This window comes from Aegilops tauschii, chromosome 5 (genome assembly GCF_002575655.3).
Source record: "Aegilops tauschii subsp. strangulata cultivar AL8/78 chromosome 5, Aet v6.0, whole genome shotgun sequence".
Taxonomy (NCBI): Eukaryota; Viridiplantae; Streptophyta; class Magnoliopsida; order Poales; family Poaceae; genus Aegilops; species Aegilops tauschii.
In genome coordinates, this window is record NC_053039.3 from 242,322,800 (window position 1) to 242,335,337 (window position 12,538).

A 12,538-nucleotide genomic window follows, 5' to 3' on the forward strand; every position below is an offset into this window, starting at 1 on the left:
CCGAACATCGGGCCCGGTCAGGGCCCGCTGTTTTTGCGCTTTACTGAAGAGTCCCGACCCAAGGCCCGCTGACTTTTGTAATGATGGGCTTGGGCCTGAAAAATAGGCCCGATGGCTGGGCCGGGCTGGGCTCAGGCCTGAGTTTTCTACCTCGGGCTTGGTCAGGCCTGGCCCGGCGGATGGCCACGTATAATTTGCGCTAGACAAGGAAACACCAGCAGATCCTAAAAAAAAAAAGGAAACACCAGCAGTCCCGACCCGAGAGAGAAAGAGAGTCGTGGTCGTCGCGGTCGCGGGCACGGACGCGGGAGCAACGGCTGCTTTCCTCGTGCCCTTGCTTCCTAACCTAACCAAGCAACCAGCCCTAACCGATTGCCGTCTCCATCCGCGTTCATCCAGCCAGGGCATCCTTTGCCGCTAAGCAAGCGACACCTCGGGGCCGAGGCGACGAGGATGACCGTAATGCTCTAGCCCCGGTGATCTCTGCCGTTTCAGATTGGGGAACTCGATTTCGATTTCGACCCCAGTGCTGGATTCGTCGATGGTGGGGGTGCTGTCGAATCGGGTGGGCCGGGAGGCCCTCGCCGCCGGGGATCACATCTACTCGTGGAGAACCGCCTACATCTACGCCCACCACGGTCGGTAATCCAATCCCCTCATTCTTCAATGCCCCAACCAATCCCCCCTAGCTATCTCTATCAATTGGTTCGTTAATTAGCCGAGGATTAATTAAGCACCCTGCCACCATTAATCTCGCGCCTGGTCCTCCGGGCTCACCTTGAAGACGCCCTGCAACAATAGATGCCCTCATCTCTGAATCAGACTATTAGGCTAAATGGTTTCTTAGGCTTGCCCGCTGGCCCCGATTGAGGAAGATTTTCGTCGAGTGATGAGGAGGGTTGTTCCCAATAACCATGATCTTGCCAGTGTTGCTATTCAGCGGTGGATCGGCTCATTCTTGCTTCGCCGAGTGCGTCTGGGTTCATCAACTGTGGATGCCTATGCTTCAGCGAAGCACGATTGGCCACCTTTCCTTTTACCCAGCAGCACCAGCACCACTGAAGGCATGGTGGATGGGGCGCGGATGCGAATCCGGAAGGGAAACACTTGAGTTTTCGACACCATGGTAATCATGGTCTGGGATCTCCTCTGCTATGTGGGATGTGGCATCAAGGATCCCAGTGAGGCGAGCACTCAGGTCAGGCTGGAGCGAAGGGGTTGGCAAGTTTTATCTTTTATGTGACTCAGATATAGCGGAAGTTGTGCTCGTGATTGTTCAATCTGGACTGTTAAGAATCGACTGCAAGCTTTGGCCATCCCGTACATTTGTAATTTGGCTTTTGACTGCTTTCTATGTAATACAAAGGCCTGCAAAGCTTTTGCCGTTTGTTAGACTAGTGGGCTTTGAATAGCATCTTATAGATTGATATATTCCTTCTCAAGCCGCATTTCGCTCACGCTCGTGCTGCCTATGCTTGCTAGTTTTCGCCATGCATACGCTCCTTACTGCAATACTTGTTCGTGATGTTCTCTTGACTTGTTTGCTTGTACACATGTGCTAATATGTTGTCATAAATAATACTACTGTAGTACTGACTAGTTTGATCTTCCATTTTTCAGGGATATATGCTGGAGATGGAATGGTTATCCATTTTACGAGAGCGGCTGGACATGAAATTGGGACAGGGACATTTTTAGACAAGTTTCTGTTCAGCTCATCGCCGACTACGGCGGATGGCCCTCCTTGTGAGAAATGTGGGCACCTCATCAAGCCTCAGGGCGTCATAATGTCCTGTCTCGATTGCTTCCTGGACGGGGGCAGTCTCTACCTCTTCGACTATGCTGTGTCGCCCCCTTTCTTCCTTGCCAAAGCACGTGGAGGAACCTGCACTATGGCACCCTCTGACGCTGCTCAGCTTGTTGTCCACCGTGCCAAACACCTCCTCAACAATGGCTTTGGCATGTATAGCCTGTTTAAGAACAACTGTGAGGACTTCGCGATATACTGCAAGACGGAGCTGCTTGTCGAGACTGCTTACAGCGTTGGGCGCAGTGGGCAGCTGGCGTCCCTGACGGCTGCATTCAGTGCGGTGGCTTCTTCGCCGCTGCGTTTCCTGACAACTAGTGCTAGTGGTCTGGCAATTGTGACAAGCGGCATGTACTGCGTGGGGCGATATGTGTCAGACATGGGTGTTCGCCGTGATGTGATCAAGGTGCCTGTGGAAAGGCTTGTAGAGCACTGGGTGAACAACGTCACTCCTGCTCTTCCTCAAGGGGCCACACAGGCGGAGACGGCAATGCCTGGAGGCTCGCCGGAGCTACCAGGGGAAGGGGAGCTTGCTAAAATGGCAACACCAGGAGGCTCGCCGGAGCTACCAGGGGAAGGGGAGCTCGCTAAAACGGCAACACCAGGAGGCTCGCCGGAGCTACCAGGGGAAGGGGAGCTTGCTAAAACAGCAACACCAGGAGGCTTGCCGGAGCTACCAGGGGAAGGGGAGCTTGCTAAAACGGCAACACCAGAAGGCTCGCTGGAGCTACCAGGCGAAGGGGAACTTGCTAAAAAGGGAAGTGTTATTTAGCTGCGGTATTGTCGTTCGCCGATTTGGCTTGTGAGGATTACTGCTCAATTCCCTTATCAGTGTGTTCCACGCAATTCTTCATGTAAATTAATCAACCTCTGAAAGAGGTTCGTCGATCTGGCTGTGACGATTTGCTGCTTAATCCACTTATTAACTTGCTGCCTGAACCTGCTCATGTAAATTAATCTACCTCGAAAGAAGTAGCAATACTTCTACTTCGCTTGTATGGAATGTTATGATGTAAGGTGGGAACTTTTAGCCAAGATTTGTCGTGGCACAAATTTGAATTAAACCATGTGATGTAATATATTTCTTGGTTCTATCATAATACTCATTGTTTTGTGTGCTCTTCCCCTTCCACAATTATCCAATGGAGTTTCTGGTGCTTCCTGAAGCCTTTTCCTTGCAATAGTGTCTAGTTTCACCTCTGTTCTGAATCATAAGACGTTTTAGATATTTCAATATGGACTACATACGTGCTGAAATGAATGAACAGGCACACTAAAACACATCTAAATACGTATGATTCAGAAAATAGTTAGAACATCTTATAATTCGGAACGGAGGGAGTAACTCTTATGTTCTATCATCATACAATTCACGAATTCCTTACCCCAACTTGTCGAATAGGCTAGCATGTCCTTTCTCAGTTGCAGTTTTGTAATGCTAAATGTATTGATCATTATGTTATTTACAGCATTTTCTAAAATGTCTCACAGGAATGTTATGGAGAGGATTCTCCTTGCTGCAGTCTACACCGTACTAATTGTGGCTACTTTTGATCCTCGGTAATAACTCCAGAACTTCTGTAAGTTTCTCCAATATCCGATCGACAAAATTAGGATAGAGTTATAAACTGATCTATCCATATTCAACTGTGTGTGTTTCTTTTTCCAGTTTTTTTCTCACACGTATATTCCTAGGATAACTTCCTTTGGATCAGTCTCTATCATCCATGAAGGCCTGCCAGTCCAAGTGATATAACTATGTCAGCTAACATAAACATTATGAGTTAACCACTTAAATTGTGAAATCGGGTAGAAGAAATCACTTGTTCATCACGAAGTTTGTTGTTCCTTGGGATGCACGCTCAAGAAGCAGCTTCCTTGATTCAATTGCTATTCCCTCTGGCTGCATTACAAATAATTGAGATGATCTTAGAAAGTACTCCCTCCGTTCGGAATTACTTGTCTCGGAAATGGATGTATCTAGACGTATTTTTAGTTCTAGATACATCCATTTCCGAGACGAGTAATTCCGAACGGAGGGAGTATGAATTAACTTCTCTTATTTCTGTGAGGCGCGAAGGAATTTTGTTGTTGCAACTATTCCATTAGTTTTCCTTCTATCGGAGCACTACTCACCTCTTCCGGAAACCAAACACCTGGTTGTGTGCTTCCCTCCAGAACTGCTTGAACAAATGCAGCCGTTGAATGGCCCACCGATCTGCAAGTCCAACATCAGATGCTTAGATGAGAGATGTAGATAGATTGACCAGAATAATATTGGGTACTTCTGAACTGAAAAGTGCACCAGAACTTGTAAAATGAGCCATACAGTAAATATTGCCTAAATCTCGAGTATAAATTCCTAGGATTTGAGTTGTAAGTTCTGAGTATAACTTTTTCTGACAGTTGTGTTGTAACAGGTATTGCATAAATTCTGCATCGATCATTTCAAGTATTAAGAACAGATGAAGAAATCTCATTAGGTAGATAATCCCTCAGTTTAAATAGGCATGATTATAGATTGTTTCCACCTAAAGAAGTTTTGAAACCAATGGAAACTCTTGAATGCCGACTATAATTTCCTGGGACTCTGCTTTATTTGGAGGACATTAATTTAGGCTCAATAGAGACGATGGGCAAATAATCTGATAGCTGGAAATAACTAATGGTAAATATCAATTAGGTAATGGAATTTGAGGATGCTCAATTGCTCATCCAGAAATGTGCACTTACACAGATAGTTTTCTATGAGAAAATAATCCAATAGTATTTCGGCCATTCGAACACTCCAAGTCTACCTGCACAAACAAAATAAGTTTGATCCAACAATAGTCATCAGTAGTTTCGCCTTTCGCGTACTGCTCTGAACACAGCTTGAGTGGAATTAGTATGCTCTTACTATAGACACAACTTGAGTACGAGTAGTATGCTCTTACTGTAGACACAACTTGTGTACGAGTAGTATGCTCTTACTATTGACACAACTTGAATAATATTACAATGACTTGAATATAATTCTGAAATAGAGATAAAGGAATACTTACTCTCATGGACACACGCTCTCCTACAATGCCATCAATGGCTCGAACAAGGGGATCAATTTGTTCAACCAACTTTCCAACCTTATCTTTATCCCTTAACAACTCCTAAAAAGGATCAAGTTGAAGTCAAGTATATATACTGCAAATTGGTACCAACTCAACTACATCCTTTATATTGATACTTTCTTTCAGCCCAGTGACACAGATCGTATTGGTTAATTGCTTAAATTGCAGGAAAATACATGCTACTGTATGTTTGCAACTTCCAATATCTTCAATTGGTATTACTAGAATAGCAATGTAAAGAGCTTGAATGAAGGAACTTCATAAAGAGATAACTGAGAACTGGGAAGAATACATACAACAGGTAAAAAATTAGCGAAAGCCTCCATTCCCCAATTCCAGAAGAAAGGAGCAGTACCAAATCGAGCACTGACAGTTGGGACACCTAAAAATTTATGAGCACTCTTCACTTCAGGTAAATTCCTGAAATAGACGGCGATGCATTTGCGGTATGTCAAAAGGCAAGCTATGATAAATAATAGTAGTGCATTTTTTTTACCACACTGGCTTCTGGTTTGTCAATTATAAGATGATGCCCAAAGTACTCACAGTAAGTAAACATCTCTCTTTCTGACCCCTTTTCCGAAATCAATGTTGAGAACTCCACTGTAGGGCTTCAATTTGATTTCTTCTCCTAAATACGTAATTAGAATGAATTCATCATCTTTTCCTCCTCACTGAGGAATACCATAGGTGATTATTAACAAAATTTTCAAAAGTACCTTTGTTATATGCAATTACATCCTCCCCAAGAAGCAGAAAACTTGTCGCCAATATTGTTGGGCCAGCACCACCAGAGCCTGCAGTATAATAGAAGAATCTAAAAAGGATTTAGCAATGTGGCCATTGTGAGCCCGTAGGAATACTAGTAAGTACTCCCTCTGTAAACTAATATAAGAGCGTTTAGATCACTACTTTAGTGTTCTAAATGCTCTTATATTAGTTTACGGAGGGAGTAGTAAGATCTGACATGAATAGATGCATCGAGAATCAAATCAAACCACCCCTTCTGTCCTTAATGCCTAATTTGATTTTTTTTCCCTTTTCCAGAAAATATAGAACTCCCCTAACCTTAGTCTTTCAGGTTCTCCATCTTCACTTCTTGCAGCATTCACAAGCTCAGCAGCCATCACTGTTAGAAAACAATACAGCACACGAATAAGCACTAAACATTTAAGATGTGGCACTCTTCTCGTTCTCGATATCTGCAGCTATTCCTTAAATGAAGCATCGCGGTCCGTGTAAAAACCACACACACTTTCGTAATGGAACAATGCATATGTGATCTAGTTCAGTACTTCGTTCCTTGGTTCCATGAGGACATAGTAGTTATGTAACACTGCAATTTATATTAACATAGTTTCCGACAGCTTCAAGTGTACGTATCTTTCGATTGACATATGAATACAAGACACGAATCAATTTGGTGAATCCGCTCACAGTTACCGTGTTCCACCTTTTTACAGCACTAGCTTTGATTCATGTTGATGATACTATTATATTCATGCACTAGCTTTGATTCATGCTGATGACACTACAATACGCTGATGACACTTATATTCATGGAACATGATCTCGCAAAGGCTAGAAATATGAAACTAGTTCTTTACCTTTTTGAACAATTGTCGGGGTTAAAAATTAATTTTCACAAGAGCGAATTGTTTTGCTTTGGAAGAGCCAAAGAAGAACAAGATGCATATAGACAATTGTTCGGTTGTGAAATGGGTTCCTTGCCATTTAGATACCTCGGAATTCCAATTCACCATCGTAGATTATCAAATAAAGAATGGAAATGCATTGAAGATCGATCTGAAAAAAAGTTAAGCTGCTGGAAGGGCAAGCTTATGTCTTATGGAGGTCGGCTTGTGTTAATAAATTCAGTATTAACAAGTACATCGATGTTCCTGCTAACTTTCTTTGAAGTACCTATAGGGGTACGGAAAAGGTTAGACTTCTATCGATCTTGTTTTTTCTGACAATGTGATGAAGTAAAGACGAAATACAGATTGACCAGGTGGGATATTATTTGTAGACCCAAAGACCAAGGGGGGCTTGGGATTGAGAATCTGGAAATCAAAAATAAATGCCTGCTGAGTAAATGGCTATATAGGTTATCGGTTGAGACCGACGGTATGTGGGCACAGATTATACGTAACAAATACCTGCAATCTAACTCTTTAGCCCAGGTTACCGTTAGACCTAATGACTCGCCATTTTGGAAGGGACTAATGAGGACGAAGGATTTTTCTTTTCGTAGAGCGAAATTTGTTGTCGGAAACGGTACAACAACCAGATGTTGGGAAGATACATGGTTAGGGGAAATGCCTCTAGCCTTGCAATATCCCACACTATATAATATTGTACAACGTAAGGAGGATTACATAGCTACAGTAATACAATCGTCTCCATTAAACATCCAGTTCAGGAGGTCTCTAGTGGGGGAGCGTTGGAGTTCCTGGTTGCATCTCGTGCAAAGGTTGATGGATGTTCAACTTTCTGATCAGCCTGACTCCTTTCATTGGAAGTTAACTAGGAACGGCGTTTTCACGGTAAATCTATGTACCTGGATCTAATTAATTCTGGCCCAATCCCAAGATCGATTCACATTTGGAAGATAAAAGTTCCGTTGAGAATTAAGATCTTCATGTGGTTCGTTCACAAGGAAGTGATTCTAACCAAGGATAATCTGCTAAAGCGAAGATGGGTAGGCAGTTCACGCTGTTGTTTTTGTGACAAGGATGAAACAAGAGAACACCTCTTTATAGATTGCCCTCTCGCCAAGCTTCTTTGGCACACGATTCATATAGCCTTTAACATTAACCCTCCAGTCAGCATTGGCATGTTACTTGGGACGTGGCTAACTGGAGTGGAACCAGTTATTGCGGGACGTATTCGGATAGAAAAATGCACACTGCTTTGGGCTATATGGAACTGCAGAAATGATATGATCTTTAACAGAAAAAATCTTACAAACTTCTTGCAGGTTATTTACAGAGCTACAACTTGGATGCGTACGTGGTCGTTACTCACTCATACGGACTCCAGGGAATTTTGGTTACTGGGTGCAACCGATGGGAGACGGTAGCACGGGCTATTCTACAACCGGTTTGGATGGCGGTCCAATAATAGGATAGGTGTTTAGTCATCTTGTCCTGTTTTTCGCCGGTTGTGCCTTTATTTACCTTCATTTATTTTTGTGCTCCGTTTGCGAGCTGTACTGAACTACGACTTTGTTTTGATTGGATTTTTTAATAAGATGGCCGCATGCATCGTTCTGATGCAGAGGCCGGGGGTTATCCTCCTTTTCCAGAAAAAGAAAGCTTTGATTCATGCAATTTCTTTCCATTTCGGTACTGTTTAAAGAACCATTGCACCGAGCATTATTTTAGAATAGCATGTCATTGTCTTTAGTCACTAGTATCAAGTTACACAGTGGAGCAACAGCAAATATGGACATTCGTGGCAACGAATGGAAACAAGTCTTTTTTTTTTTTTTGCGGGGAAACGAATGGAAACAAGTCAAAGAGCATATAGCAATTACCAGAGATGTGGATGAAGAAAAAAATAGCAAGCCAAATTGATGGTGTTGTATGGCATGAATCTGAAGTAATACCATTGCTCACTCCAGGATATATGCCGGCGGTTGTAATAGCTGGAACACCTTGAGCTTTTGCTTCTTCATGAAAAGCTTTGGCTCTCCATGAATAGTCCATATCATCACAAACATCGATATATGCTGTCTGTTCACAAAAACTTAAGTGAGCCAACAGCCATTTCAGTTCTTAAGTAAAATATCACCAAGTTCAACAGATGCTGCAAAACTTATGCAGTTGTCCTCAGGGATAGGATGTTTTTAGTCACCTTGGTCGATATCGCCGCCTGCAGGACGGTGCATTCAGCCTCCCTTTGGAAAGGCCCAGCAGTATGAACAACCAAGTCCACATCTGGGGAAAGTTCAAACCATTAGTCAGTTATATGTCCCGATTCCCGTGGAGGAAAATTACACGTCTGTCTCAATGAAGCACAGCATTAGCAAGTTATGGTATAATTTGCATTACTGACCCTCTAGCGCTTTCTCCAACATGGCTGCGTTGCCAGTATCAATTTTCACAAACTCGGATTGCTCACCAAGCTCAGATGCCAAAGACTCACCTTTCTCCCTGGCAAATTACAAGGCATATATGAACAGAGCGAAACTATATAGTATTAATTGGCTCAAATGTGTCAAGCTGCTAACTAATTACATATCGAACTAAGAGGCGGTTCTCATTTGCAATTGATGGAATGCGACTGAACTGAAGGATGTGGCAGTTACCGGTTCCTGCCGCCGATGAGGATGTTAAGGTCGGGGCGTAGCTTGGAGAGCGCGGTGGCCGTGGAGCCGCCGACGCGGCCGGTGCCGCCGAGCACGAGGACGCGGGCACTCGAGCGCGGCTTGCTCGGGGCAGCGGGCGCCGTGGCGGCGGAGGACGCGGCGGCAGGAGGGGTGCGGAGTGGCATGCATGCTCTGACCATGGCAGCCATGCTGCTGCACTGGACTGGGTTTACGCGCGGCGGTCTGAGCCACCCGTGCCAACGGGGGGAAGAGAGGGTAGAGCCGTGGGTGCGTGACTGGGTGCGTGGATGTAGTTTAGTGGCGTACGTGGAGGCCTGTGGGCCGTCGTCGATCCAACCTGCTCTATCAGAAGCAAAACGAAATGAATGATCGGTCCGGAGACATTTGCTTAGGGCAAAAAAAGAAGGAAAAAAAGCACTCAGCTCATCAAATCATCCACAAACGTCTGGACTCCGGACACATCGTGCATCAAATCAACCGAAAAAAACATCGTGTATTAAATTCGTTTGAATTTAACAAACCAGAAGCAAAGCTGGGGAGAGCGTTTGGTCATCCGTACCAACCAAAAACTCCACTCGGAGCCTCGTTGTTCTCAGTTCGCCCCTCCCCTTGCTCTGTATCTGCATTGTCGGAGACCACCACCACGGCTATTCATCCAGGTCAGCATCCAAGCCTCGTCGAATCGTCGCCACTCCATCCAGATGCCCGTCTCGCTTTGTGCACGCCTTCCTTCTCCCCTAGTCTGGCCGCATACCATCTGCCTCTAGAGATGTCATCCATGGCGGACACCACGCGCGACAACTGCTCGGTCAAATACCATAGCCGATTTTCTTTTTAGCTTTTTTTTCTTATTTTGAACCAAACACGATGGATTCGGACACGGGGTGCTTCTACGCTGAGTTCATGGATTTGTCCTCGTCAAATGAGGACGAATGCGAGGATGAAACGACGATGATGAAGCCGTTCTTGAAGATGCGGACTGTGAGGAGGAGCATGTTCTCAATTTCGTAGGATCAATCATGGAATATCGAGTGTTGAATCGAAATAGGGCACGGGGGCATATCATGCTCATATACAACTAATTTCTCCGTGATGTGCTATTCGAGCCATATTTCCGCCAGAGAGCCAACCGTCCTTTTGGTCAGGGCAGTGGCCTAACCACCCTCGCTAGCAGGACATGCCTGGTCGTCTGCGTCAGGTCCGCACCATATGTCATTGTCATGATCATTGATACTACAGACGACCCATTGCGCCAATGGCGAACAGACCAATTGAGGCCTGGAGTAAGGCCAACTATGTGAAACATAAGTGAACTATTTGAAGAGATCGGTTTTAGCCAAGAAGAGAAGCAACTAATACAATCGAACGTTTTTGTTAACTATTCCAAGCATGTTTAGCGTGAATGGATTGCAGGTGATTATGCTTCTATTGCGTTTGTATCTCCCTGCATATTTACCAACTACACACAATGTGGAATCGGGTCCGGGTCCCTAACCCATTGCGCCAATCAACGCCTCGTTAGAAACCGCCTCACCCTCCCAAATGATGTTAAGCTTGGCAATCAAACTTACGTTGCCTGGAGATGGGCTAAGTTGTCACAAATGTGCTCGCGAGACGCCAATTGTGACAGACAGAAAGGGATGGAGGCCGCCCAACCTTTCTCCCGCGAGAAGGAGGCAGCGGAAGGAGCGATGACATCAGCTGGCGAATGTTGAGTCTGAAATCCTTGGTAGTGCATGAATCACTGCAAGGCAGGGTCTACACGACAGCAGTCGACACTGGGTGGAAGGCGTAGGGGAAGTGGGCGAACCAGGCCCCCCAGCTGAATGGCCCACCGAGGAGAGATCCCCCATGATATTGTTACCAACCACTCTCAGTTTGTTCAAACAAGATCACTGAGAGGGTCCGAACGAAACTTCAGTGTCACACCATAGTCCGAAAGGTTCTAGATGTTTTATTCTTTCACTTGGAGTCCGGTGAATGTAAGAGTTTGCCCCTATAGCATCACGGGTATCAGATTATATCTCCAAGGGTCCAAACTGAAGGCAAGGCAAACAATATTTTTTCTACGCAAGAACGAATAAACCCAAGTCCCATTCTACTAGATGCTAGCAACGAGTGGGAAAATGGTCTACATACCCTTGTAGAACATGCACATTTAATGATATAATGATCGTGGGTGATGTAGTTGTACTTTCGTCGGATCAATCCTATGTAGCACCGCACGAATGATGCCTCCGAACTGCACACACGTGCAGCTTGATGTCGTCTCCTCCTTCTTGATCCAGCAAGCGAGGGGGGAGGGGGATGAGATTGATCTCGGCATCACGACGGCATGGTGGCGGAAGTATGGTGAAAATCCGGCAGAGCTTCGCTAAGAACTACGCGGATGAGGGACATATGGAACGAGAGGGAGGCGGCCAGCAACCAGAGTGTGTCCTCCTGCGGCCAGCCCCTCCCTCCTCTATTTATAGGCGTGGTGATAGAGGCGAAGGTATCCCGATGTTTCGATGAGATAGCTATCGTTTTCTGTGGGAGTCGACTTTGACGATCCGACTACGAACGTGCGAAGACGTCGCGCCTTAGCAATCGCTAAACCAACTTCCAAGGGGTTATTGACCACACCGGAGCACGATCAACCTGACCACGAGGGTCTATTTCCTTCGAGCAAACGAAGAACAAGCAAGAAACTGAGATTGCAATCTGGATATTGCCAATATAAGAGGAAAAGCTTTATTAATGAAGGTGGGGTTTTGTGACGTCTTGGTCTGGTCGTTGAACACAAACGAAGTACGCGAAGTTGCATGCTATGGCAAACTTTTCATCTAAACAAAACCGAAAGTCTAAACGGCGCCCTAAGGGCTGTATATATGGAGGAAGAGGGGGGAATTTCGTGGCCCTTGGAGGAGGGGTCCGAAACCAACCCTAACTCTTGTTTCCCCACACATACGGACTCTAAAAATAGCCTATACTCAAGTATTTCGAAATTACATGGGCCTGGCCCAATAATAAGGTGACGCAACACCTATAATAGTCTCTGGATGAAATTTGTGAAGTGGCATCTTTTATATTTCGTCCAAGCCTTCACGCACTCATTACGGTGGCTTCAAAGTCCTGAAATCATCACTTGAAACTCCGTTCTTGTTCCCCTTGCGCATACCATCATCTCCATGCTTGTTCTTGCTCCAATTTTCATCCTTCTCCAAGCTAGGCCCTTCATTTGTAAGCAAAACAAATGTATTCAATTTAGGCAGCATCATATTCTCATGAACATTAGAATCATTACCAAGA

General features: G+C 45.0%; 2 protein-coding genes across 2 annotated transcripts; one reads left to right on the forward strand and one right to left on the reverse strand.

The window, feature by feature from the left end:
* Window positions 1-219: 219 nt before the first annotated feature.
* On the forward strand, window positions 220-2,907 carry LOC109756332 (protein LEAD-SENSITIVE 1). Its single transcript, XM_020315185.4, has 2 exons — window positions 220-638; window positions 1,621-2,907. Exons 1-2 carry the CDS (start codon window positions 542-544, stop codon window positions 2,577-2,579), a joined length of 1,056 nt encoding a protein of 351 aa, XP_020170774.1. The 5' UTR covers window positions 220-541; the 3' UTR covers window positions 2,580-2,907.
* A 207-nt stretch (window positions 2,908-3,114) lies between these two features.
* LOC109756331 (uncharacterized) lies at window positions 3,115-9,686 on the reverse strand. The gene is made up of 13 exons (XM_020315184.4): window positions 9,227-9,686; window positions 8,974-9,071; window positions 8,773-8,855; window positions 8,525-8,651; window positions 5,983-6,043; window positions 5,634-5,731; window positions 5,461-5,545; window positions 5,211-5,334; window positions 4,852-4,953; window positions 4,541-4,605; window positions 3,944-4,025; window positions 3,631-3,710; window positions 3,115-3,542 (listed from the first exon to the last, which is right to left on the reverse strand). Exons 1-13 carry the CDS (start codon window positions 9,433-9,435, stop codon window positions 3,485-3,487), a joined length of 1,272 nt encoding a protein of 423 aa, XP_020170773.1. The 5' UTR covers window positions 9,436-9,686; the 3' UTR covers window positions 3,115-3,484.
* Between the last annotated feature and the right edge of the window lie 2,852 nt (window positions 9,687-12,538).